Source organism: Dendrobates tinctorius, unplaced genomic scaffold (assembly GCF_039654945.1).
Source record: "Dendrobates tinctorius isolate UK_male_01 unplaced genomic scaffold, ASM3965494v1 ptg000235l, whole genome shotgun sequence".
Lineage (NCBI taxonomy): Eukaryota > Metazoa > Chordata > Amphibia > Anura > Dendrobatidae > Dendrobates > Dendrobates tinctorius.
The window spans coordinates 1,509,733-1,536,539 of record NW_027361902.1 but is presented as its reverse complement, the minus strand read 5'-3'; the positions used below and the strand labels follow the sequence as shown (position 1 = coordinate 1,536,539).

General features: G+C 50.1%; 3 protein-coding genes across 5 annotated transcripts in view; 1 reads left to right on the top strand and 2 right to left on the bottom strand.

Moving 5' to 3' along the window:
* Positions 1-13,174, top strand: part of MAPK15 (mitogen-activated protein kinase 15) — a 134,615-nt gene extending 121,441 nt beyond the window's left edge. For all 3 annotated transcript variants that reach the window (XM_073556543.1, XM_073556544.1, XM_073556542.1), the window contains exon 15: positions 12,753-13,174. In XM_073556543.1, the coding sequence (XP_073412644.1) occupies positions 12,753-12,950 (198 nt within the window). In that variant the 3' untranslated portion in view covers positions 12,951-13,174. The remainder of the gene's footprint in view (positions 1-12,752) is intronic.
* On the bottom strand, positions 7,564-12,711 carry LOC141060352 (uncharacterized; the record flags this gene model as incomplete). Its single annotated transcript, XM_073556559.1, has 1 exon — positions 7,564-12,711. A coding segment is annotated over one exon (4,425 nt), but the record flags the coding sequence as incomplete, so codon positions are not given.
* Positions 13,175-20,735: 7,561 nt separating the features above from the next.
* HGH1 (HGH1 homolog) overlaps positions 20,736-26,807 on the bottom strand; it is a 68,177-nt gene continuing 62,105 nt past the window's right edge. The window contains exons 3-7 of the mRNA XM_073556545.1: positions 24,122-24,222; positions 22,797-22,895; positions 22,524-22,615; positions 21,338-21,460; positions 20,736-21,222 (exon numbers count right to left, since the gene is read on the bottom strand). Of these exons, the coding sequence (XP_073412646.1) occupies positions 21,022-21,222; positions 21,338-21,460; positions 22,524-22,615; positions 22,797-22,895; positions 24,122-24,222 (616 nt within the window). The 3' untranslated portion in view covers positions 20,736-21,021. The remainder of the gene's footprint in view (positions 21,223-21,337; positions 21,461-22,523; positions 22,616-22,796; positions 22,896-24,121; positions 24,223-26,807) is intronic.

Below are 26,807 nucleotides of genomic sequence, written 5' to 3'. Positions count from 1 at the left end.
TGATGGAGGATTGCTCTGTACTGGAGATACTGGCAGTGATGGGGGATTTCTCTGTACTGACGATGATGGAGGATTTCTCTGTACTGGCGCTACTGGCGGTGATGGAGGATTTCTCTGTACTGGCGATACTGGCGGTGATGGAGGATTGCTCTGTACTGGCGGTGATGGAGGATTTCTCTGTACTGGAGATACTGGCAGTGATGGAGGATTTATCTGTACTGGCAATACTGGCGGTGATGGAGGATTGCTCTGTACTGGCAATACTGGCGGTGATGGAGGATTGCTCTGTACTGGATAGAGTTGAGCGAAACGGGTCGAAAAATTTCAAAAGTAGCCGACTTTTGGCAAAGTCGGGTTTCATGACACGAAACCCGACCCTAGGATGAGGTCGGCGACTTACGCGTCAAAGTCGCGTTTCAAAAGTTTGTTTTGCGCTCTTTTTCAGCCAATCAGGATCCACGGACACTGTGGGCAACGTGATGACATAGGCAGGGGTCACCACCATCTTTCAGAAGGGCATTCAAGTGATTGGCTTGCTTTGGTGGGCGTCACAGGGGTTATAAAAGGGCGTGCACGCCGACCGCCATCTTACTTCTGCCTATCTTAGCATAGGGAGAGGTTGCTGATTCTGTAGGGAGAGCGTTAGGCAGGGAAGAAGAAAAAAAAAATGCTTCTGCTGCTAGCGATTTGGCCTGTACAACACACCAGTCACTGTGTGTGCAGTGCAAGGGGAGGCTATATTGTGGTGGATCAGCGGTGTTGGTTGTTAGGCTGCCTTCTAAGGCTTCCTGACAGCTGCATTGCTGTTTCCCCACTGCTCTGCAAACTGCTTTTTTAAAAGCAATCCCAATTTTTTTTTTTGTCCTGCTGAGGTACTGAGCGTGCATTTTTTCACACCATACAGCGGTGTACGCTCCTCTCAGTACCGTGTAACGGCTGTTATCACAGCCACAGTGAAGCTATCTGTGTGTCACTGTGGAAGGATAAGTGGAGGACTTGTTCCGTTCTTACAGACCTACACTCTAGGGAGATTCCTATTCTGCCCAATTCTACATACACCTTGTAGCTTGTGATACACTAGCCAATTTCTGCCTGTGACATAGCGCTCTGATATTCAGTGGGCCTCACACAATCCTAAAATGTCCAGTGTCCCCTAGTGTGTGCAGAAATTCAAAATCTCCCTTATCCTGTAGTCACTTTTTTCACACCTGTGCCATCGAGCCTGTGACATAGCGCTCTGATATTCAGTGGGCCTCACACAATCCAAAAGTGTCCTGTGTCCACTAGTGTGTGCAGAAATTCAAAATCTCTGTAATCCTGTAGTCACTTTTTTCACACCTGTGCCATCGAGCCTGTGACATAGCGCTCTGATATTCAGTGGGCCTCACAGAATCCAAAAGTGTCCATTGTCCACTAGTGTGTGCAGAAATTCAAAATCTCTGTGATCCTGTAGTCACTTTTTTCACACCTGTGCCATCGAGCCTGTGACATAGCGCTCTGATATTCAGTGGGCCTCACACAATCCAAAAGTGTCCAGTGTCGACTAGTGTGTGCAGAAATTCAAAATCTCCCTTATCCTGTAGTTACTTTTTTCACACCTGTGCCATCGAGCCTGTGACATAGCGCTCTGATATTCAGTGGGCCTCACACAATCCAAGTGTCCAGTGTCCACTAGTGTGTGCAGAAATTCAAAATCTCCCTCATCCTGTAGTCACTTTTTTCACACCTGTGCCATCGAGCCTGTGACATAGCGCTCTGATATTCAGTGGGCCTCACACAATCCAAAAGTGTCCAGTGTCCACTAGTGTGTGCAGAAATTCAAAATCTCTGTGATCATGTAGTCACTTTTTTCACACCTGCGCCATCGAGCCTGTGACATAGCGCTCTGATATTCAGTGGGCCTCACACAATCCAAAATTGTCCAGTGTCCACTAGTGTGTGCAGAAATTCAAAATCTCCCTTATCCTGTAGTCACTTTTTTCACACCTGTGCCATCGAGCCTGTGACATAGCGCTCTGATATTCAGTGGGCCTCACACAATCCATAAGTGTCCAGTGTCCACTAGTGTGTGCAGAAATTCAAAATCTCCCTTATCCTGTAGTCACTTTTTTCACACCTGTGCCATCGAGCCTGTCACATAGCGCTCTGATATTCAGTGGGCCTCACACAATCCAAAAGTGTCCATTGTCCACAAGTGTCTGCAGAAATTCAAAATCTCTCCTGTCCTATAGACACCTTGTACCTTGTTTTACATTACTATATAGTTTGTTGGATTTTGTCTACATTTCTACCAAAAATGAGGAAGGCTGGTGGAAGAGGCTGTGGAATTGGGCGGGGGTTGGCAGCTGGTAATGATGGTGTTGGTGGTGGATCTGATGGTAGTGGCAAAAGCAAAATAGGACCGAATGCAGGAGGTGTTGAGCCTGCGTCATCGTCTGGCTCCATAAGGCCTCGAAGGCTTAGTTTTCTAGGAGTTGGCAAACCGCTTTGAAAGCCAGAGCTTCAGGAAAAAGTTTTGTCTTACATTGCTGACTCAGCCTCCAGCTCTATCGCCTCCTCTTCTGAAGTTGTAAAAAATAAAAGCACTGAGTCGTCATTGGAGGCTCATGTTCATGAACCACACCTTTCCTTGTGTCCTTCATCCCAACCAAGATTGAAGGATGACGCAGGCCATACTACTGATTACTCCATGGAGCTGTTTTCACATACCATGCCTGGATTATCAAGTGAAATGGTGAATTACCCAGGCCAAGATGAATCTGACATGGAGTGCACTGATGCACAGCCGCTGATAGATGATTCTGCTGGTACATTCACTCAGAGCACTACATTGTCCTCGCAGTGTACAGAGCCAGATTCTGACCCTGATGAGACTCAGGTGCCCCTTCCCGCACACTATACCACCATACACGGTGACACAGAGGAAGGTGCACATGACATTGAAGAGGAGGTGATGGATGACCCAGTTGTTGACCCAGATTGGCATCCATTGGGGGAAGAGGGTGCTGCTTCCAATAGCTGAGATGAGGAGGAGCATCCACAGCAGACATCGACATCGCAACAGCTGTTATCTGGCAGGCCCGGAGCACTCCAAAGACAGGTTCCAAAAATCAAAAGAGTTGCTGGACAGCTTGTCCAGAGGGTCAAAAGATCACAGCATGCTAGGCCGCAAAATGTCTGCCAAAGTAGGAAGAGTGCAGTGTGGCACTTTTTTGAACAAAATCCTCATGATCAGGCCAAGGTTATCTGTAAGAAGTGCGCAAAGACCTTTAGCCGAGGGAAAAATCTGAAAAATTTGAATACCAGTTGCATGCTTAGACATTTAACCAGCATGCACTTGCAAGCGTGGACACAACACCAAACCTCAAGTGCCACATGTGCAACTGATCACAAAGAAGGTAGTCAGCAACGCTACATTGTTTCCCCCACTGTAAGCCCACTGGTTAGCACCTCAGCAAATGTTGAGGTGTCGTTGCAAGGCCACAGCAGTCAGGGAATCCCACTGTTATATCAACGAAATACTGAATCTAGGCCATCAGAAAGAACACCAACTCCATCACCATCATCAACCCTCTCTCTGTCCGCCCTGTCCACCGCTACTTCCACCATATGCAGCTCTCAAGTCCAGCTCACCCTCCCAGACACTATGAGGTCAAGAAAGTACTCAGTCTCTCATCTGCGTACACTGGGTTTGAATGCCCACATTGCCAAACTAATCTCGTTTGAGATGATGCCCTATCGGTGGAAAGCGCAGCTTTCCGCGAACTCATGGCCTATGCAGTACCACGCTATGACCTACCCAGTCGCCACTTCTCTCGCAAAGCCATCCCAGCCCTCCACCATCATGTAAAAGACCGCATTGTCCATGCACTCAAGCAGTCAGTGAGTGGAAAGGTGCACCTCACAACTGATGCATGGTCCAGTCGGCATGGCCAGGGCCGTTACGTGTCCATCACTGCGCACTGGGTTAATGTGGTGGATGCAGGGTCCACAGGGGACAGCGGTGGTGGGACAGTGCTGCCTAGCCCACAGTATAGGAAACAGTTGGCTGTAGGCGTTCGACCCTCCTCCTCCTCCTCCAGAAGCGAAAGCTCGTCCACAGAGTGCAGTCGTACGAGCACTCCATCTGCAGCTGCCACTGTTGCACACGAGGTGTCCCCCTATCGAGCAGCTAGTGGAAAGCGTCAGCAGGCTGTGTTGCAGATGATGTGTTTGGGCGACAGACACACCGCCGAGGTGCTGGCCGAGTACTTGAAGCGACAAACTGAGTCATGGCTGGGCAGTGTACATCTTGAGGCAGGCAAGGTAGTTAGTGATAACGGCCGTAATTTTGTGGCAGCCATAGCCCTTTCAAAACTCAGCCACATACCTTGCTTGGCTCACACCTTGAACCTGGTGGTGCAGTGCTTCCTCAAAAATTATCCGGAGTTAACAGCCCTGCTCCAGAAGGTGCGAAGACTGTGCACGCACATCCGCCGGTCGCCTGTACACTCTGTTCGTATGCAGAAGCTGCGATTGCTCCACCTTCCCAACCACCGCCTCATTATCGACATTGCAACAAGGTGGAACTCCACCCTGCACATGGTGGAGCGGCTGTGCGAGCAGAGGCATGCCATAATGCATTTGTGGGAGGATACACGGCCAGGCACTTTGAGAGCAGACATGGAGTTGACAGGTGTGCAGTGGTCGAAGCTGAAAGACCTCTGTAAAGTCCTTCAGTGTTTTGAGGAATGCACACGGCTGGTAAGCGCAGACGACGCCATCCTAAGCATGAGCATCCCACTTATGCGCCTGCTCATGCAAACTTTGACGCACCTTAAGGAGCAGGCGTCTGCAGCCAATGTTGATGAGGAGGAAGAGGAGGAGGGAATCTTTGATGACATTCAGCCATTGTCTGCTCAGGGACCTCTCCTGGACGAGGTGGAGGAAGAGGAGGAGGATGATGATGGGGATGATTACTTAGGGGAGGAGGATGCATCTCGTGGGGCAAGTGAAAATGTTGGCGTGGCAAGGTCTGGTACAGGGTTTGTGCGTGACTGGAGGGATGTGGATTTGCCAGAAAGTGCTCCTCCACCCAGCACTCGCAGTGCATCATTGACACCGGGAACATTGGCCCACATGTCAGATTATGCCTTGCAGATCCTAAAAAGGGACCCCCCGCATTGCCAAAATGATGAACGATGACGACTACTGGTTGGCCAGCATCATGGATCTACGCTATAAAGGCAAATTACAAATCATGCCACCTTGACCTAATATTGGCTAATAAACAAGCAACTCTGGTAAATCGGTTGCTTGAGGCATTCCCAGCACACAGCAGCGGTGATGGTTCTCACACGGGCCGGGGGCAGCTTGGCAGAGGTGTTCGTGGTGCACACAGCAGAAGTGGCGTTGGAGACAGGGGTTTCATGACAATGTTGTGGACTGATTTTTCAAGTACCGCTCACACAACTGGTAATACTGCATCGATGGAAAGTGACAGGAGACAGCAGTTGTCAACTATGGTTACAAACTACTTTTCCTCCCATATCGATGTTCTCCCACACAGGTCATTCCCCTTTGACTATTGGGCCGCTAAACTGGACACCTGGCCTGAATTGGCACAATATGCCTTACAGGAGCTCGCTTGCCCAGCTGCAAGTGTGCTATCGGAAAGAGTCTTCAGTGCAGCTGGATCAATCCTGACAGAAAAAAGGAACCGTCTGTCAACCCAAAATGTGGATGATCTAACCTTCATTAAAATGAACCATGCATGGGTTTCCAAGGATTTTGTCCCACCTTCCCCTGATGACACATAGGGTGACAGAAAAATGGCTTGCTTTGGTCCACCTCTTCCTGGGACTTGACCTATTTCGCCTTTTGCATCAGCTGAATGTCCAACATCAACATATGCCACTTTCTAAAACTCCCTAACTGTGCTGCCTCCCCCCCCATGGCCGGGGTCACCACCTAGCGCACGACACCGTGCGAGTGCCATTGCCCTGGACAGGTGGGTAGGCCGACTCTTGGGCGCGGGCACTGACACAGGGTCCCTCATAGTGCAATCAAGTGTCTCTGACGGTGGTGGTGCACACCCGCCGTCAGACACACCGCCGTACTATGAGGGGCCCAGTGCCAGTACTGACGCCCACGAGTGGGCCCCCTTGCTTGGGCAGGGCCCCAGCATTTGCAATCTTTACCTCTCCCTGCTCCTCCGCTGTGTAGTCTGGGCCGTCAAATCCATACTGTGCCTGACACCGTCTGAGCCTGCCTCCTGATGTATAGACATATATTTTGAATGTGTACGCTATCCATACATGTTATCCGGGGATACAGTACCCTTTCTCACCTTTGTGCAATCACGTGCAATCCATACTGGGCCTAACACCGTCTGAGCCTGCCTCCTGATGTATAGACATATCTTTTGAATGTGTACGCTATCCATACATGTTATCCGGGGATACGGTACCCTTTCTCACCTTTGTGCAATCACGTGTAACCCATACTGGGCGTGAGAACGGCTGGCGAGCTGTTAAGCAAGCTACAGCACCTGTGGTTTGCACACGTAAGTTTTTCATTTTTTCAGGAATGACGGTTAGGCCTAATTCCGGAACTGCGGTTGACCTGCACTTACTGGGAAATCATCGTTCGCGGGTAATAATTGTAATCAGTGATCCCCATCACTAACGTTCAGCGGGTTATCTGCACCTGTAAGCGACAAACGCTGGCCTTTTCAGTGTAGCGCACATGCAGCCACGGACATGTAAGAGCATGACACACCAGTTATTGGCCAATCTCATGTGCCAGAGCCTCACGTGTCCCTCAAGTAAGCCGGACTTGGACCGCGGGGCATGACGGAGTCTCGTTCGTTAACGGAATTAAGCTTGCAATGTGTGCATCTGTTCTGTAGCTGGCATGGTTGAGGTTTCCCAGGTGGAGTCGAATTTAACTGTAGGCTCCACTCCTGGTGGTGCCCTTCTGGACATTCCTTTAAGGTTCAGCTTTGCAACCATACTGCCCACGTAAAACAAACACTTTGCCTTCATGAACGCTGTTTGGAGGGTCATGACTCGTGGGAATAACGCCGCCCAATCAGTTAACCTGCTAGAGAGATCCTTCGTTGCTCCCAAGCATGACATCACACTCCCTAGGAGGAAGGTAATGCCACTGTGGCGACCGTACTCCTGGGGGCGACACAAGTGCACTGATGCCCAGCCACTGCTCGATGAATCTGCTGGTACATTGACCCAGACCACTACATTCCCCTCGCACGCTACACGGCCTGAATCTGACCCTGATGAAACTCAGGTTACCCTTCCCATATACAGTTCCATCTTACACGGTGACAAAGAGGAAGCTGCAGATGAAAGTGCAGGTTCGGCCCACCCGCCATCAGACACACCACCGTACTATCAGGGGCCCTGTGCCAGTGCCGTCGCCAACGAGTGGGCCCCCCCTGCTTGCTCAGGATCACAGCACTTGCAAGGTTGAAATACTGTGCAGTGAGATGGAAGATGGGGACGACGAGGAGTCCAGACTAGTACAGGGATTCCCTAGCGAGGAGACTTATTTGATTGTTTTCAATGTTGGGACAGCAATTTTTGGGGAGCACTATACTCTGGAGAATGATAGATGGGGCCCACCATACACTGGAACATTCCAAAGGTGGACATCAGACACTGGAGCAGCATTTACAGGGCCCATTATACATTAGAGCATTAGAAATGGGGCCCATTATGTTTGGAGCATTATTTGGGCCCATAAGACAGTGGAGCTTCATCCATGGGGACCAACATATACTGTAGCATTATGTGGAGCTCATCATATACTGTTTCAAACATTATATGGGACCAATGATTCTGTATGGAGAAATAGATGGGCCTCGTCATGAGATGTAAAAAGTGAAGTATTTTTCATTGTACTATACCGCTATTTCTCTGCCGTATCGGAGCATGATGAGTTGTGGTATGTGTTAAAGGGGTGCTCTTTCGCCCAGGGCACATGAAAACCTGGAGCCAGCCCTACCCCCCCACAACTTTAGCCAAATAACCCCCATTTTTCAGTGCGTAACTTGTATTATGAAGTTAATTAAGGTTGACAAGCTTAAGTAAGAAGAATTGATGCTTTTGGCATTCAAATGAGCACTGTAGGTGTGTTTCCTGTCCTCCTCTCACTGCCGACTTTTATTCCCCATTGACTTACAGTGGGTTTTGTGTTTCGGGACGACCCCGACTTTTCCCTATAATCGGCCGATCTTGCTCGACCCGACTTTTGGAAAAGTCGGGTTTCACGAAACGAAACTCGACCCTAAAAAACCAAAAGTCGCTCAATTCTAGTACTGGAGATACTGGTGGTGATGGAGGATTTCTCTGTACTGGCGATACTGGCGGTGATGGAGGATTTCTCTGTACTGGCGGTGATGGAGTTCTCTGTTCTGGTGACACTGGCGGTGATGGAGGATTTCTCTGTACTGGCGGTGATGGAGTTCTCTGTACTGGCGATACTGGCGGTGATGGAGGATTTCTCTGTACTGGAGATACTGGCGGTGATGGAGGATTTCTCTGTACTGGCGGTGATGGAGGATTGCTCTGTACTGGAGATACTGGCGGTGATGGAGTTCTCTGTACTGGTGATACTGGTGGTGATGGAGGATTGCTCTGTACTGGCGATACTGGCGGTGATGGAGGATTTCTCTGTACTGGAGATACTGGCGGTGATGGAGGATTTCTCTGTACTGGCGGTGATGGAGGATTGCTCTGTACTGGCGATACTGGCGGTGATGGAGTTCTCTGTACTGGTGATACTGGTGGTGATGGAGGATTTCTCTGTACTGGCGTTACTGGCGGTGATGGAGGATTGCTCTGTACTGGCGATACTGGCGGTGATGGAGTTCTCTGTACTGGTGATACTGGTGGTGATGGAGGATTGCTCTGTACTGGCGATACTGGCGGTGATGGAGGATTTCTCTGTACTTGAGATACTGGCAGTGATGGAGGATTGCTCTGTACAGGTGATACTGGCAGTGATGGAGGATTGCTCTGTACTGGCGATACTGGCGGTGATGGAGGTTTTTTCTGTACTGGAGATACTGGCGGTGATGGAGGATTTCTCTGTACTGGCGATACTGGCGGTGATGGAGTTCTCTGTACTGGTGATACTGGTGGTGATGGAGGATTGCTCTGTACTGGTGATACTGGCGGTGATGGAGGTTTTTTCTGTACTGGAGATACTGGCGGTGATGGAGGATTTCTCTGTACTGGAGATACTGGCGGTGATGGAGGATTTCTCTGTACTGGTGATACTGGCGGTGATGGAGGATTTCTCTATACTGTCGGTGATGGAGGTTTTTTCTGTACTGGAGATACTGGCGGTGATGGAGGATTTCTCTGTACTGGCGATACTGGCGGTGATGGAGGATTTCTCTGTACTGGCGATACTGGCGGTGATGGAGGTTTTTTCTGTACTGGAGATACTGGCGGTGATGGAGGATTTCTCTGTACTGGAGATACTGGCGGTGATGGAGGATTTCTCTGTACTGGCGATACTGGCGGTGATGGAGGATTTCTCTGTACTGGCGATACTGGCGGTGATGGAGGTTTTTTCTGTACTGGAGATACTGGCGGTGATGGAGGATTTCTCTGTACTGGCGATACTGGCGGTGATGGAGGATTGCTCTGTACTGGCGATACTGGCGGTGATGGAGGTTTTTTCTGTACTGGAGATACTGGCGGTGATGGAGGATTTCTCTATACTGGTGGTGATGGAGGATTTCTCTATACTGGCGGTGATGGAGGTTTTTTCTGTACTGGAGATACTGGCGGTGATGGAGGATTTCTCTGTACTGGCGATACTGGCGGTGATGGAGGATTGCTCTGTACTGGTGATACTGGCGGTGATGGAGGATTGCTCTGTACTGGTGATACTGGCGGTGATGGAGGATTGCTCTGTACTGGTGATACTGGCGGTGATGGAGGTTTTTTCTGTACTGGAGATACTGGCGGTGATGGAGGATTTCTCTGTACTGGTGGTGATGGAGGATTTCTCTACACTGGCGGTGATGGAGGTTTTTTCTGTACTGGAGATACTGGCGGTGATGGAGGATTTCTCTGTACTGGCGGTGATGGAGGATTGCTCTGTACTGGTGATACTGGCGGTGATGGAGGTTTTTTCTGTACTGGAGATACTGGCGGTGATGGAGGATTTCTCTGTACTGGTGGTGATGGAGGATTTCTCTGTACTGTCGGTGATGGAGGATCTCTCTATACTGGCGGTGATGGAGGTTTTCTCTATACTGGCGGTGATGGAGGTTTTTTCTGTACTGGAGATACTGGCGGTGATGGAGGATTTCTCTGTACTGGTGGTGATGGAGGATTTCTCTGTACTGGTGGTGATGGAGGATTTCTCTGTACTGGCGATACTGGCGGTGATGGAGGATTTCTCTGTACTGGTGATACTGGCGGTGATGGAGGTTTTTTCTGTACTGGAGATACTGGCGGTGATGGAGGATTTCTCTGTACTGGTGGTGATGGAGGATTTCTCTATACTGGCGGTGATGGAGGATTTCTCTGTACTGGCGATACTGGCGGTGATGGAGGATTTCTCTGTACTGGAGATACTGGCGGTGATGGAGGATTTCTCTGTACTGGCGGTGATGGAGGATTGCTCTGTACTGGAGATACTGGCGGTGATGGAGTTCTCTGTACTGGTGATACTGGTGGTGATGGAGGATTGCTCTGTACTGGCGATACTGGCGGTGATGGAGGATTTCTCTGTACTGGAGATACTGGCGGTGATGGAGGATTTCTCTGTACTGGCGGTGATGGAGGATTGCTCTGTACTGGCGATACTGGCGGTGATGGAGTTCTCTGTACTGGTGATACTGGTGGTGATGGAGGATTTCTCTGTACTGGCGTTACTGGCGGTGATGGAGGATTGCTCTGTACTGGCGATACTGGCGGTGATGGAGTTCTCTGTACTGGTGATACTGGTGGTGATGGAGGATTGCTCTGTACTGGCGATACTGGCGGTGATGGAGGATTTCTCTGTACTTGAGATACTGGCAGTGATGGAGGATTGCTCTGTACTGGTGATACTGGCAGTGATGGAGGATTGCTCTGTACTGGCGGTGATGGAGGTTTTTTTTCTGTACTGGAGATACTGGCGGTGATGGAGGATTTCTCTGTACTGGCGATACTGGCGGTGATGGAGTTCTCTGTACTGGTGATACTGGTGGTGAAGGAGGATTGCTCTGTACTGGTGATACTGGCGGTGATGGAGGTTTTTTCTGTACTGGAGATACTGGCGGTGATGGAGGATTTCTCTGTACTGGAGATACTGGCGGTGATGGAGGATTTCTCTGTACTGGTGATACTGGCGGTGATGGAGGATTTCTCTATACTGTCGGTGATGGAGGTTTTTTCTGTACTGGAGATACTGGCGGTGATGGAGGATTTCTCTGTACTGGCGATACTGGCGGTGATGGAGGATTTCTCTGTACTGGCGATACTGGCGGTGATGGAGGTTTTTTCTGTACTGGAGATACTGGCGGTGATGGAGGATTTCTCTGTACTGGAGATACTGGCGGTGATGGAGGATTTCTCTGTACTGGCGATACTGGCGGTGATGGAGGATTTCTCTGTACTGGCGATACTGGCGGTGATGGAGGTTTTTTCTGTACTGGAGATACTGGCGGTGATGGAGGATTTCTCTGTACTGGCGATACTGGCGGTGATGGAGGATTGCTCTGTACTGGCGATACTGGCGGTGATGGAGGTTTTTTCTGTACTGGAGATACTGGCGGTGATGGAGGATTTCTCTATACTGGTGGTGATGGAGGATTTCTCTATACTGGCGGTGATGGAGGTTTTTTCTGTACTGGAGATACTGGCGGTGATGGAGGATTTCTCTGTACTGGCGATACTGGCGGTGATGGAGGATTGCTCTGTACTGGTGATACTGGCGGTGATGGAGGTTTTTTCTGTACTGGAGATACTGGCGGTGATGGAGGATTTCTCTGTACTGGTGGTGATGGAGGATTTCTCTACACTGGCGGTGAAGGAGGTTTTTTCTGTACTGGAGATACTGGCGGTGATGGAGGATTTCTCTGTACTGGCGGTGATGGAGGATTGCTCTGTACTGGTGATACTGGCGGTGATGGAGGTTTTTTCTGTACTGGAGATACTGGCGGTGATGGAGGATTTCTCTGTACTGGTGGTGATGGAGGATTTCTCTGTACTGGTGGTGATGGAGGATCTCTCTATACTGGCGGTGATGGAGGTTTTCTCTATACTGGCGGTGATGGAGGTTTTTTCTGTACTGGAGATACTGGCGGTGATGGAGGATTTCTCTGTACTGGTGGTGATGGAGGATTTCTCTGTACTGGTGGTGATGGAGGATTTCTCTGTACTGGTGGTGATGGAGGATTTCTCTGTACTGGCGATACTGGCGGTGATGGAGGATTTCTCTGTACTGGTGATACTGGCGGTGATGGAGGTTTTTTCTGTACTGGAGATACTGGCGGTGATGGAGGATTTCTCTGTACTGGTGGTGATGGAGGATTTCTCTATACTGGCGGTGATGGAGGATTTCTCTGTACTGGCGATACTGGCGGTGATGGAGGATTTTTCTGTACTGGAGATACTGGCGGTGATGGAGGATTTCTCTGTACTGGTGGTGATGGAGGACTTCTCTGTACTGGTGGCATCTGAGATCCACTCCATACTGGTTAGACTGTTATTACAAATCTGTTGATATGGATTTTCTGTCCTCTCCAGAACCAGCGAACTCCAGTGGTGCCGACCCGTGAAGTGAGACCTGCCCCGAAGTTCAGTAAAAAGATGTTTCAGGGGGCGTCCAACGTGAGCACATCTGGGGACCCCAAAGCTTCACTGCACAGTTACACACAGGCCTATGGAACCATCAGTAAATCAGCACTGCAGAATCTTCCGCTGCCGAGTGACCCGAGACCATGAACTGGCCACAGCATCCGGGGACCACGTGCGGCCCTGTGCAGGGTCTTCCTCATTGGTGCCTATATAAGTGCCTTCTCCCATATAGCGCTGCGCTCTGTTATCTCAGAACTATGTGCCTTGTACATGATCCGGGGGGAGATGGACCCAGCGGAGAGGTCCAGGTGAGGCACCAGCCCCCCTCACTGCTCCTGTTTTCTACTGATAATAGAGGTGATTATTTATTGCGTCTTGTGCGGTTGGATTGTCTGGGAGCGGGAAGAATCTTCTTTAAGGTGGGAAACGTCTGCGAATCTCGCACGGTATGGCCAAAAGTATGTACCCCCCCCAGGTGCACCTCCAAGGGCTTCTCCATCCACTTGCATTAATATGGAGGAAAGTACAGGGGTTGGACAAAATAATAGAAACAACTGGAAACATCAACAAAAGTTAGTTTAATATGGAGTAGGTCCACCTTTTGCGGCGATTACAGCCTCAATTCTCCAAGGTATGGATTCATAGAAGGTGTGGATTGTTTCCAAAGGAATTGTAGCCCATTCTTCAGGTAAAACACCCTCCAGGTCTTTGAGCGACGGAAATCGAAGTCTAACTTGAATCTCTAAAATCAGCCATAAATGCTCAATAATGTTGAGGTCTGGGGATTGTGGGGGCCAGATGAGATGCTCAACTTCATTACAATGCTCCTCGTGCCATGCTTTAACGATTCTAGCTGTATGAATTGGTGCATTATCATCCTGAAAGATGACGTTCCCCTCCGGGAACAGTGCTTGAACCATAGGATGCACTTGGTCGCCCAAAATGCCTAAATAATCTCAGCTGTTACTTCTTCCATGAAGGGATATCATTGGCCCAGCGGATCTCCAGGAAATAGCACCCCAGATCATCACAGAACCTCCACCATGTTTTACGGTTGGGAGAAGGCAGTCTGGATGGAATGCCTCTTTCGGCTGTCTCCAAACGTACACTCGGCCAGAGGTCGGAAGTAGGGTAAAGGATGATTTGTCTGAGAATATCCCATGTTTCCTCTGCTCAAGGGACCAATTCTGGAGGTCTCTACACCACTCTAAACGCTTGGAAACATTTGTCATTCAGAGCAGCGGTTTTCGAATTCCAGCTCTTCCGTGGAATCCAGATTGGTGCAGCTCCCGATGAACATTTTTCGTGGAAACTGGGTTCTGTAGGTGTTCATTGAGCTCAGCAGTGATTTTCGGAGCCGTGGTCTTGCGATCCTCTCTCACAATTCGCTTTAGAGTCCGACAGTCTCAGTCAACTTCGACTTTCGGCCGGACCTGTGCTTTGCTGCGGACGTTTTTCCTTCTCTTTCAAACGCAGTCATTACTTTGGAGACAGCACCTCTTGACACGCCAAGCATTCGGGCACTTTGTTACACTAGCACCTGCCATACGAGCACCAACAATTTGGCCTCTTTGAAAATCCGAGAGGTCTGCCATTGGTATCAGGTTCTCATCAATGTTCTTACAATTCTGCAAAACAAACCGTTAATTTACATACACATATCACATGACACAAATAATCAACGACAAAACATTACCATATGTCACGGTTTGCATGTTTATAACATGTTCGTAGACTATGATGCCAAAACGTTAAGTGTTTCCATTATTTTGTCCAACCCCTGTATGTGCCCCCCACATCCACCTCCGGGGGCTTCTCTGTCATCTACATCCATAGACATTAATATGGAGGAAAGTATGTGCCCCCCACATCCACCTCCGGGGGCTTCTCTGTCATCATCTACATCCATAAACATTAATATGGAGAAAGTATGTGCCCCCCACATCCTCCTCCGGGGGCTTCACTGTCCTCATCTACATCCATAGACATTAATATGGAGAAAGTATGTGCCCCCCACATCCACCTCCGGGGGCTTCATTGTACTCATCTACATCCATAGACATTAATATGGAGGAAAGTATGTGCCCCCCACATCAACCTCCAGGGGCTTCACTGTCCTCATCTACATCCATAGACATTAATATGGAGAAAGTATGTGCCCCCCACATCCACCTCCGGTGGCTTCTCTGTCCTCATCTACATCCATAGACATTAATTTGGAGAAAGTATGTGCCCCCCACATCCACAGACATTAATATGGAGGCATGTATGTGCTCCCCACATCAACCTCCAGGGGCTTCACTGTGCTCATCTACATCCATAGACATTAATATGGAGAAAGTATGTGCCCCCCACATCCACCTCCGGGGGCTTCACTGTCCTCATCTACATCCATAGACATTAATATGGAGAAAGTATGTGCCCCCCACATCCACCTCCGGGGGCTTCACTGTCCTCATCTACATCCATAGACATTAATATAGAGGAAAGTGTGTGCCCCCCATATTCACCTCCGGGGGCTTCTCTGTCATCTACATCCATAGACATTATTATGGAGAAATTATGTCCCCTCCACTTCCACGTCCGGGGGCTTCACTGTCCTCATCTACATCCATAGACATTAATATGGAGAAAGTATGTGTCCCCCACATCCACAGACATTAATATGGAGGCATGTATGTGCTCCCCACATCAACCTCCAGGGGCTTCACTGTGCTCATCTACATCCATAGACATTAATATGGAGAAAGTATGTGCCCCCCACATCCACCTCCAGGGGCTTCACTGTCCTCATCTACATCCATAGACATTAATATGGAGAAAGTATGTGGCCCCCACATCCACAGACATTAATATGGAGGCATGTATGTGCTCCCCACATCAACCTCCAGGGGCTTCACTGTGCTCATCTACATCCATAGACATTAATATGGAGAAAGTATGTGCCCCCCCACATCCACCTCCGGGGGCTTCACTGTCCTCATCTACATCCATAGACATTAATATGGAGAAAGTATGTGCCCCCCACATCCACCTCCGGGGGCTTCACTGTCCTCATCTACATCCATAGACATTAATATAGAGGAAAGTGTGTGCCCCCCATATTCACCTCCGGGGGCTTCACTGTCCTCATCCACATCCATAGACATTAATATGGAGAAAGTATGTACCCCCCACATCCTCCTCCGGGGGCTTCTCTGTCCTCATCTACATCCATAGACATTAATATGGATGAAAGTATGTGCCCCCCACATCAACCTCCGGGGGCTTCTCTGTCCTCATCTACATTCATTGACATTAATATGGAGAAAGTATGTACCCCCCCCACATCCACCTCCGGGGGCTTCTCTGTCCTCATCTACATCCATTGACATTAATATGGAGAAAGTATGTGCCCCCCCACATCCACCTCCGGGGGCTTCTCTGTCCTCATCTACATCCATAGACATTAATATGGGGAAAGTATGTGCCCTCCACATCCACCTCCGGGGGCTTCACTGTCCTCATCTACATCCATTGACATTAATATGGGGAAAGTATGTGCCCCCCACATCCACCTCTGGGGCTTCACTGTCCTCATCTACATCCATAGACATTAATATGGAGGAAAGTATGTGCCCCCCACATCAACCTCCGGGGGCTTCACTGTCCTCATCTACATCCATAGATATTAATATGGAGAAAGTATGTGCCCCCCACATCCACTTCCAGGGGCTCATCTGTTCTCCATCCTCATCGGGTGCACAATATTTTTTGGTGCAAGAGCCATATTGCCATCCTGAACCAGTCCAAATTGCCAAAAAAATGTAAAGGGGTATCATGAATATGTGTATACCACCAGAATGAAGGTTTGAGTATTTGAAGAGGATTTGGAGAGGTTCTGTTCCCCCAAAAAATCAGTGTGAACATGCATGTTAGGTTCAACTGGGGCGATGGATACTGTAAGGTCCGGGTACGCATTCTGGCCACAGGCATTGGTGCAGCAGGCCGGTGAGTCTCGTGGGAAACGGAAGCAAAGGTGTTGGAGACCGGAGGCAGAAGAGACAGGGAATGTTTAGCAGAGATACTGGAGGTTGCAGGAGACCGGCAACAGGTGGCAAAGGTCTTGGAGGTCACAGGCAGTCATGAGACCTGGAACAGGTACCAGAGGTCCTGGAGACCACAGGCAGGCAGGAGACCAGGAACACTTAGCAGGGGTCCAGGAGCTAGCAGGTGGACAGATCTGTGGAGCACTTAAAAGTCTTAATACCAAGACTCCGGTGTGTGCCTTGTGAGCCTTATATAGATTCAGGCAGATGATCAGATCGGATCACACAGGGCCATGTACAAAGGCCGACATTGCGCATAAGAGTTCAGTGGACCGAGGTGCGAGGAGCAAAGCCCAGATCCGGGACAGGTGCGTAACAGTGTCCTTTGTAGTGGAAGAATGCAGATGCTTAGTATCAATTTTTCTGAGCAACACTGTAGCATTTAAGTCCTTTATTTGGCCCCCCAACATCTCTCCTGAGGACCATATCCCTTTCAGTAAATCAGGCAGAGGAGATTACCGGGAACCTTGTTATAGTCCAGAATTTGGTCTATCGCGTATACCGTAGCGGGAACAGGGACAGATCATTTGAGAGAACCTATTGAGGACGTTGAAGAGAAACATGAAAGGCATTCAGGATTTTCAGAGAGGGAGGTAGTGTAAGATGGAAGGTCACCGGGTTTATTTGTTCAATAATTTGGAATGGGCCAATGAACTTGAGTGCATTGAATCTTCAATCTGATGTTTTTAGTGGAAGGCCACACCTGATCTCCAGGGGCGATGTTGGCAACCGGTCGGCGATTCTGGCAGTATTCATCTTGGCGTGTACCTCAGTCCAGCTGGCATGGATGTGCTGATAAGACCCCGTTCACAGCAGGACGTAGGCTTTTAGCTGGAACAGACAGAGGGAGGCCAGGTTCCAGGTCGAACATGTAACAAATGGACATCTCCCAGAAGACTCTGAAGCAGAATTGCTAGGAGCAAACTCAGCCCAAGGAAGCCGGTCAGCCTCGTTATCTTGGTGAGAATTGGAGAAGATTCGTCAGTACTGTTCCCTGGACCCATACATTCATTACTTTGAGAGTGATAGGCCGATGAGAAGTCCAGAGAAATGGTTAAGTTCTTACAGAGCGCTCTCCAGAGCTTGGACACAAATTGCCCTCTGCCGTCAGAGACTACATGAGCGGAAAGGCCATGGAACTGGAAAATGTCTCTGAAAACGCAGAGCCACCTGTGGAGTGGATGGAAGACCTGGTGAAGGCACAAAACTAGACATCTTGAAGAATTGATCCACTACATGCCAGAGAGTAGTACTTGCCATAATACCCCACCCCCACCCCACACACACTGCTTTTCTCCATAATACCTCCCATGCCATCTGCCTTTACTACCATGTGACAGAGCGGCCGGTGGTGCAGAGCCCCCTGATAAAAGCGCAGAACCACCTGTATTAGAAGCCACCGGCGGTATCAAGTCTGTCCACAACATTACTGTCTCCTGAATCTCCCCTCATCACCTTTTTGTGATATTAGTAAGTGGAAAGAACCGCTGCAACTCAGCCACAAAGCGGAGACCCTGTAATGTTAGGGGAGACTGAATTTTCTGACCTCTGCTCTTCACCACTCACATCGCTCTGCTGACCCCATAACTGCAGAGTCCAGATCTCCTCTGGTATTAACATCAGTACAAACATTGCAACCCCGCCAGAAGCTTCATGGCTGAGCAGCAGCATGCAGCTGTACATCACCATACACAGTGCCGAGCGTCTGATGGAGTGGTGTAAAGCCGCCACCGCTGGACTCTGGAGGAGACGTGTTCTGTGCAGTGACGGATCGCACTTCTGTATCGGTGTCTGATGGAGGAGCCTGGTTCTGGTGATTCCAGGACGTTACCCCCTGAATGCATTGTGGGCGAGTATTATGGGACATTGGAGAGGGGCAGTGTGGGCGGATATATTTTGGAGAGGGGCAGTGTGGGGGGGATATATTTTGGAGAGGGGCAGTGTAGGGGGATATATTTTGGAGAGGGGCAGTGTGAGGGGATATATTTTGGAGAGGGGCAGTGTGGGGGGATATATTTTGGAGAGGGGCAGTGTGGGCAGATATATTTTGGAGAGGGGCAGTGTGAGGAGATATATTTTGGAGAGGGGCAGTGTGAGGGGATATATTTTGGAGAGGGGCAGTGTGGGGGGATATATTTTGGAGAGGGGCAGTGTGGGCAGATATATTTTGGAGAGGGGCAGTGTGAGGGGATATATTTTGGAGAGGGGCAGTGTGGGGGGATATATTTTGGAGAGGGGCAGTGTGAGGGGATATATTTTGGAGAGGGGCAGTGTGGGCGGATATATTTTGGAGAGGGGCAGTGTGGGCGGATATATTTTGGAGAGGGGCAGTGTGGGCGGATATATTTTGGAGAGGGGCAGTGTGGGCGGATATATTTTGGAGAGGGGCAGTGTGGGCGGATATATTCTGGAGAGGGGCAGTGTGAGGGGATATATTTTGGAGAGGGGCAGTGTGAGGGGATATATTTTGGAGAGGGGCAGTGTGGGGGGATATATTTTGGAGAGGGGCAGTGTGAGGGGATATATTTTGGAGAGGGGCAGTGTGGGCGGATATATTTTGGAGAGGGGTAGTGTGGGGGGATATATTTTGGAGAGGGGCAGTGTGAGGGGATATATTTTGGAGAGGGGCAGTGTGAGGGGATATATTTTGGAGAGGGGCAGTGTGGGGGGATATATTTTGGATGGGCAGTGTGGGGGGGATATATTTTGGAGAGGGGCAGTGTGGGGGGGATATATTTTGGAGAGGGGCAGTGTGGAGGGATATATTTTGGAGGGGCAGTGTGGAGGGATATATTTTGGAGGGGCAGTGTGGGGGGATATATTTTGGAGAGGGGCAGTGTGGGCGGATATAATTTGGAGAGGGGCAGTGTGGGCGGATATATTTTGGAGAGGTGCAGTGTGGGCGGATATATTTTGGAGAGGGGCAGTGTGGGCGGATATATTTTGGAGAGGGGCAGTGTGGGGGGGATATATTTTGGAGGGGCAGTGTGGGGGGGATATATTTTGGAGGGGCAGTGTGAGGGGATATATTTTGGAGAGGGGCAGTGTGGGGGGATATATTTTGGAGAGGGGCAGTGTGGGCGGATATATTTTGGAGAGGGGCAGTGTGGGGGGGATATATTTTGGAGGGGCAGTGTGAGGGGATATATTTTGGAGAGGGGCAGTGTGGGGGGATATATTTTGGAGAGGGGCAGTGTGAGGGGATATATTTTTAGAGAGGGGCAGTGTGGGGGGATATATTTTGGAGAGGGGCAGTGTGGGGGGATATATTTTGGAGAGGGGCAGTGGGGGGATATATTTTGGAACAGGGTAGTGAGTGGATATTCTGGAAAGGAGCATTGGGGGGACATTATGGAGAAGGGCACTGTTGGCGAGTATTAGGGGACATATTGGAGAGGAGCAGTGTGGGGGATATTTATAGAGAGGGCCACCATCAGGTGATGCTATGTACAGGGGCAGTTTGGGGAGGACATTATGCAGCGAGACAGAGTGGGGGATATATTTTGGAGAGGGGCAGTGCGAGGGGATATTCTGAATAGTGGCAGTGTGTGGTGACATGATAGAGGTGCAATGTATGGGATATTTTGGAGAGGGGCATGGTGGGGGTGAATTATGGAGAGGGGCAGTGTTGGCATTATAGATTGAATATTGGAGAGAAGCAGGGTGGGAATATTCTGGAGAGGGGCAGTGAGGGGGAATATTATGGAAAAGGTTCAGCGTGGGTGGATACTATAAAGTGGGGGCCGGGGGTTATACACCAATGTGCTGAGCAGCCCTGGTCCCATCACTTCAGTGACAGTGCGGCGACTGGCTGATGAATGCAGAGCCTAGCATGTATCATTAATAAGATATGTTACAAACGTTTAATATTTCAGCACACACGAGTATTGCTGGATGGATGTAGATGACAGGAATGCTTCTGGAAGCTTGGGAAGATCCAGTAATTTCCTGTCCCACGAAGAGCAGCCTCTTCCACAGCGCTGTCTTACATTGGGGTGTATGGATTTCCTCTGTAGGAAGTACACACTGTCACACAGCAGTTTTCATCTGGTTTTGGTGCACAGTCCATCATTAGTCCATGAACCCAATGTCCGGCGGTACCAGAAGACGCAAATATTCAAGCTGAGGAGTCACTCAGCTGCCTCTTCCCGCTGCGCTCGCTCTTCCCGCTGCGCTCGCTCTTCCTCTTCCCGCTGCGCTCGCTCTTCCTCTTCCCGCTGCGCTCGCTCTTCCTCTTCGTCCAGCCGCTTCAGCTGTTTCTCCACCTCTGGGGGCACATTCACTTCTAACAGGTTTTCTAGTCCAGACTCTGGCTCATCACCAATTAGTATCTAACATGGAAACATGGAGGAACAAGGGTCATTGTGTCAGTATCTCAGACACTGTGGCTGTAAACCTTATGGTATATTATGCCGGGGGTCACACTTGACCTTAGACGCTCCTCACCTGAATGACTTTTTCACAACTTCTTTTCACATCAGCCTCTGTCTCCCAGGAATGCAATGATCTCAGGATTAGGTAGGTTCCTCGACCTTTAAGAAGACGGCGCCCGTCTGGGGTAGCACAGAGCTGCAGGAAGCAAACGGAACAGTAGAATTGGGTGCACAGACCGTGTGTGGGCGACCGTCTGACCATCACCCATCTGGACTCTTCAGAGTAGAAACAAATGACTTGATAAATCACAATTTCAGAAACCGGCAGCCTTGTCATCTGAGGAGGATAATCCCGGCCCCCGGGGAGTACGCCACCAGAATATATTGGGAGCAGTAGATTTGGCCACAGACCTGAGCCACACATTACATTCAGGATCTACACCAGCCCTTCACCCGGGGATCATGATGGTACAGAGTGGACACCTGCCAGCCAGTCATGTAGGACTTCAGCAGCCTGGAGGCAGAAGACAACCTCCAGGGAAGGTTTAAAGGGACCTGTCACCTCATTTTACCGCTATAAGATGCGGCCACCGCCTTTCAGGGCATTACAGAATGCTGTAGATAAGCCCCCGGTACAACCTGAAAGAGAAGAAAAATAACTATTATACTCACCCAGGGAGGGCACGAAGCAAGAAGGATGACAACATCGCATGAAGATGGGAGGCGCCGGACCTGCGACACCCATCAGACCGGTCCGCCTCCCTGGGTGAGTATAATAAAACTTGCATTTCTTCTCTTTCAGGTTATACCGGGGGCTTATCTACAACGTTATAGATGCTGTAGATAAGCCCCAAAAGGCGGTGGCCGCAGCTTATAGCGGCAAAACGAGGCGACAGGTTTCCTTTAATGTGGCCAGCATTAGGCTGGGTCCCCATTGTTAGGTGCCATGTGTTTAACGCATCCGTTACTAGGCAGCACTAACGCTATGTAACAGATGCGTTAACCCATTGCCAGCCATTATAGTAACGCATCCTAACGCATGTAAAATTCCGCATGCGTTAGCAATGATGCGTTACTTTATGCGCTTTCGGATGCGTTCGCTGTGCATAGACCTCCATTACCAACGCATGCCGACACAAGGGTACCTTGCGTTAGCGCAAGTGTTAGCGTGATTGACGAAATATAGTCAATTTTGCACATCAGCGTTAGCGCATCCGTTTAACGCACCAACATGAAGTGACCCTAGCCTTACACCTCACCAGCTGCAGGCATTCGATCAGCATCTTCCTTATATCAGGGTCAGGCTCCCGCTGTTTGTCCTCGGGCAGGTACTGCAGATCTGGTGGCAGGACTGTGGACACAGAAGAGGAAAGCGAGATGAACTGATTATACCGAAATACACGCTATACACTGATGAACTATGGAGGTGAACACTGCAGCATGGAAAGGAGGGAATAAGAATGGTTCACCCCATAACTGCTCCATCATTAAAAGAACCACTTTCTTATCAGCTGCACCAGCCTCTCTCTTACCTTCCACTTCATCTTCGCCATACTCTTCTCCTCCGGCCAACGGCAGCAACAGGAACGGCAGCAAATCAATGTCATCTCCCAGCAGCCATGAATGATCTCCTGCAACACATGAGGAAACAGGGTGAGCACCTCTACAAATTCCACCTGCCAAAAGCTGGTCTATCAGCTCCAGGAGACATGAGGAGATGGTGTGAGAGGCACCTGTCAATATCGCCACCTGCCAAAAGCTGGTCTATCTGCTCTAGGAGACACGAGGAATGGGGTGAGCGCCTGTCATCACCTGCTGGTCTATCAGCTCCAGGAGACACGAGGAATAGAGTGAGCGCCTGTCCTCATCTCCACCTGCTGGTCTATCAGCTCCAGGAGACCCGAGGAATGGGGTGAGCACATCACCTGCTGATCTATCAGCTCCCGGAGAGAAGAAGAATGGGGTGAGCGCCTGTGCTCATTTCCACCTGCCAACTGCTGGTCTACCAGCTCCAGGAGAGAAGAGGAATGGGGTGAGCACCTGTCCTCATCTCCACCTGCCAACTGCTGGTCTATCAGCTCCAGAAGAGATGAGGAATGGGGTGAGCAGCATTTGTCAAAATCTCCACCTGCCAACTGCAGGTCTATGAGCTCCAGGAGACTTAAGGGAATGGGTTGAGCACATGTCCTCATCTCGACATGCTGGTCCTTCAGCTCCAGGAGAGACGAGGAATGGGGTGAGCGCCTGTCCTCAGACCAGCAGTTGGTGGGTGAAGATGAGCACAGGTGCTCACCCCATCTTCTTGTGTCTCCTGGAGCTGATAGACCACAAGTTGGGTGGTGTAAAATATGTCAGGCACTGAACCTGTCTTTTCATGTGCCCTGTAGCCGATAGCTCCACCTGCCAACTGCTGTTCTGAGGACAGGCGCTCGCATCATTCCTCGTCTCTTCTGGAGCTATAGAGGTTGCTCAGGCACCTCCCAATTGGGGAGGGTGCCTTTTATACAAGCTGTTGGCTGGGATACACCTTGCAGGCAATTACTTAAACTGTAAAGCACTGCGGAATAATTTGGCGCTATATAAATATTATTAACAAAATGCCTAACAGCTGTCGGCATTTTGCCATGTGCGCTCCACCCCTTTAAGAGCAGGCGAGTGCGCATACTAGACGCGCTGCTGAGAAATGTGGCGTGCATGCAAACCAGGAAGCACGGGCACCCCGGGGCGTCTAGTAAGCCTGCATCCCTGCATGGAGGGAGAGTGGGGCGCCATAAGTAGCCCTACAGTATATCAGCCATGTTGATGTCAGGTAAGAATGGAAGCTGAAAGCTGGAGGAGAGGCAGGAGCATAACTCACCATGATTGAAGCAGCAGTTCCTCAGGGTCCCCACGATGCCTCCCCTGCGCACAACTGACCCCCGGAAATGAACGTACGGCAGGAGACGTTGCAACACGCACCTGGGGGCGGCACAAGTAGAAGTCGCCAATGTTATGTGGTATCTACAGTACGTGTATAGATGTATAACTGATATACGGTATATATACACACACACACACACACACACACACACACAGTATACATACACACAAACATAATACACACACATACATACACGTTCAGAAACTTCCCCCACCAGAGTGTGCCGGGGCTGCGATAGACCATGCTGCAGCAGACCTGAAGGACAGGGACTGCTGCGTTGAGGGGAGTAGTTTGCCCAGTAGCAATCCGGAGAGAGAGACACACACCGCTGCAGAGCAGAGCCGTGCACACGGAGCCAGGTGTTTCAGCAGCCACAGAGCAGCGCTCCGGCCGGGAGCACCAGTGCCACGCAGACCAGCGTCACCCACCGCCAACAGCAGAGACTAGGGAGAGCGAGACTTGCAGTGTGTGTCCAGTGACTGCCAGAGAACCGGGTGCCGAACACTACGTGACCGTGAGTACCGCACACACGCTGGACTAGGGGCAGCGGAAGGTGCCGGAGACCGACCGCTGTCACCAGAAGACGAGGTTTTGTTGCACAGAGGACCCTCTTGGAAGACATTGCGGCAGCCGTTGCCAGCGCTATTGAGTGTGCAGCAGGAGCTACAGTTTAAGGACTTCCTGACCTACGTGCTAACGAACTGCCGTTACCTCAAAAAACATTGTTCTCCACTTCATCATATCCTTCGCCTTATATTCTGTTTAAGCCACTGTTTAACCCTTTACCTCCCTGCATGGAGTATTCCGTTAATAAACCTGTTAACCCTTGCTCTGCCTCCCACCCGGTCCATCACTGCCTCCCTTGTTCCTGATGTACCTTACACATACATATCGTGATATAGATAAAATTAATACATTCTTGCAAGATCGTTAAGGGCAAGGACAGTGTAACGGGGTCTTCTGTGCTGTAATACCTCTTACATTACCACCCTGTGTTTCAGGAGGTCCACTCTGCTTTTCCTCACTTCTGGATGAAGGACGCTGGCTCGAAAGGCTTTGTAACATGAGAACATATAAAAGATCACTGCTTCTCCACGTATTTCCAGTGTGACATTTTACTCACAGGTCTCAGAATATATCACACAGATACAGAGGGCAGGACAGTCAATATGTGTCAGGCCAGTAGATAACAGGCTCCAATTAAGACGCCAGACGTACATTACAATAGCCACAGGTGGCCGGCGACCCCCGATCATTTACCGTGGGATTTACAAACGTGGGGGAAGGTCAGAGTGGGATATCTTGTTTACCTCTGCCCAGGGGTCGCAGCCGGTCGGTTGCTGCATTAGGGGTATGCATCTCACATTGTACCCATCATACATGCATCTCCTACTCGGGGTGCTGGGGGTGGGTTCTGTAACACGGCTCCCCCTTTTCAGCGACGCGATCGGCATACACAGTCTGATCCTTAACGGATCGGCTTGGGGATGACCGGTCTTATCGGGTTGGTACAAGTTCCGTTTGTCGACTTAGTCCATCGGCGTTACCATTTTGTTTGCCGGGTCTGTAGTGGATGGTGAAGTCTAGCGGTTGTAGGGCTAAACTCCACCGCAGCAATCTGGCGTTGTCTCCAGAGACCTGATTAAGCCACACTAGGGGATTATGGTCAGTTAGGAGGGAAAACCGTCGTCCATACAAATATGGTTGTAACTTCTTGAGTGCCCATACTACTGCCAGGCACTCCTTCTCGACGGCCACATAGCTTCGCGGGGCAGTAGTTTCCGACTCAGGTAAGCTACCGGGTGGTCTTGACCGTCCGGCCCGACTTGGCTCAGCACTGCCCCCAGTCCAAACATAGGAGCGTCTGTGTGAACAAGGAAACGTTTACTTGGATCGGGTGCGGTCAATACCGGGGTATTTGTGAGGGCATCCTTTAGCTGGCGGAAGGCTTCCTCACACTCGGGGGTCCTGGTTACCTGGCGGGGTAGGTTCTTACGGGTCAGATCAGTGAGGAGCTTGGCTATGCTGCTGTAATTGGGGACAAATTTCCTATAATACCCTGCTGTCCCTAGAAACGCCATGACCTGGGTTTTAGGGCGTGGGGTGGGCCATTTGGCTATGGCCTCAATTTTGGCTGGTTCTGGTCGCTGTTTCCCACTTCCCACCCAATGTCCTAAACACTGAACCTCTGCTTTGCCCACGTGACACTTGTTGGGGTTCAAAGTGATTCCGGCCTTGTGGATCCTGTCCCATACTGTCTCTAGGTGATTTAGATTCTCATCTCATGTCGCGCTGTAGATGCCGATGCCATCCAGGTAGGCACAAGCATAGTCCTGGAGACCATCCAGAAGCCGGTCTGCCAGCCTCTGGAAGGTCACAGGGGCATTCTTAATCCCGAATGGCATAACTCGAAACTGGAATAAGCCAAACGGGGTGACAAATGCCGACTTGGAAATAGCTTCAGGACTTAGGGGGATCTGCCAAAAGCCTTTGCATAGATCGATGGTGGTCAAATACTTTTCCCCCGCCAGCCGGTCTAACAACTCATCCACACGCGGTATGGGATACGTATCCGTCACCGTTTTCTTATTTAGCTTGTGATAGTATACACAAAACCGGGTAG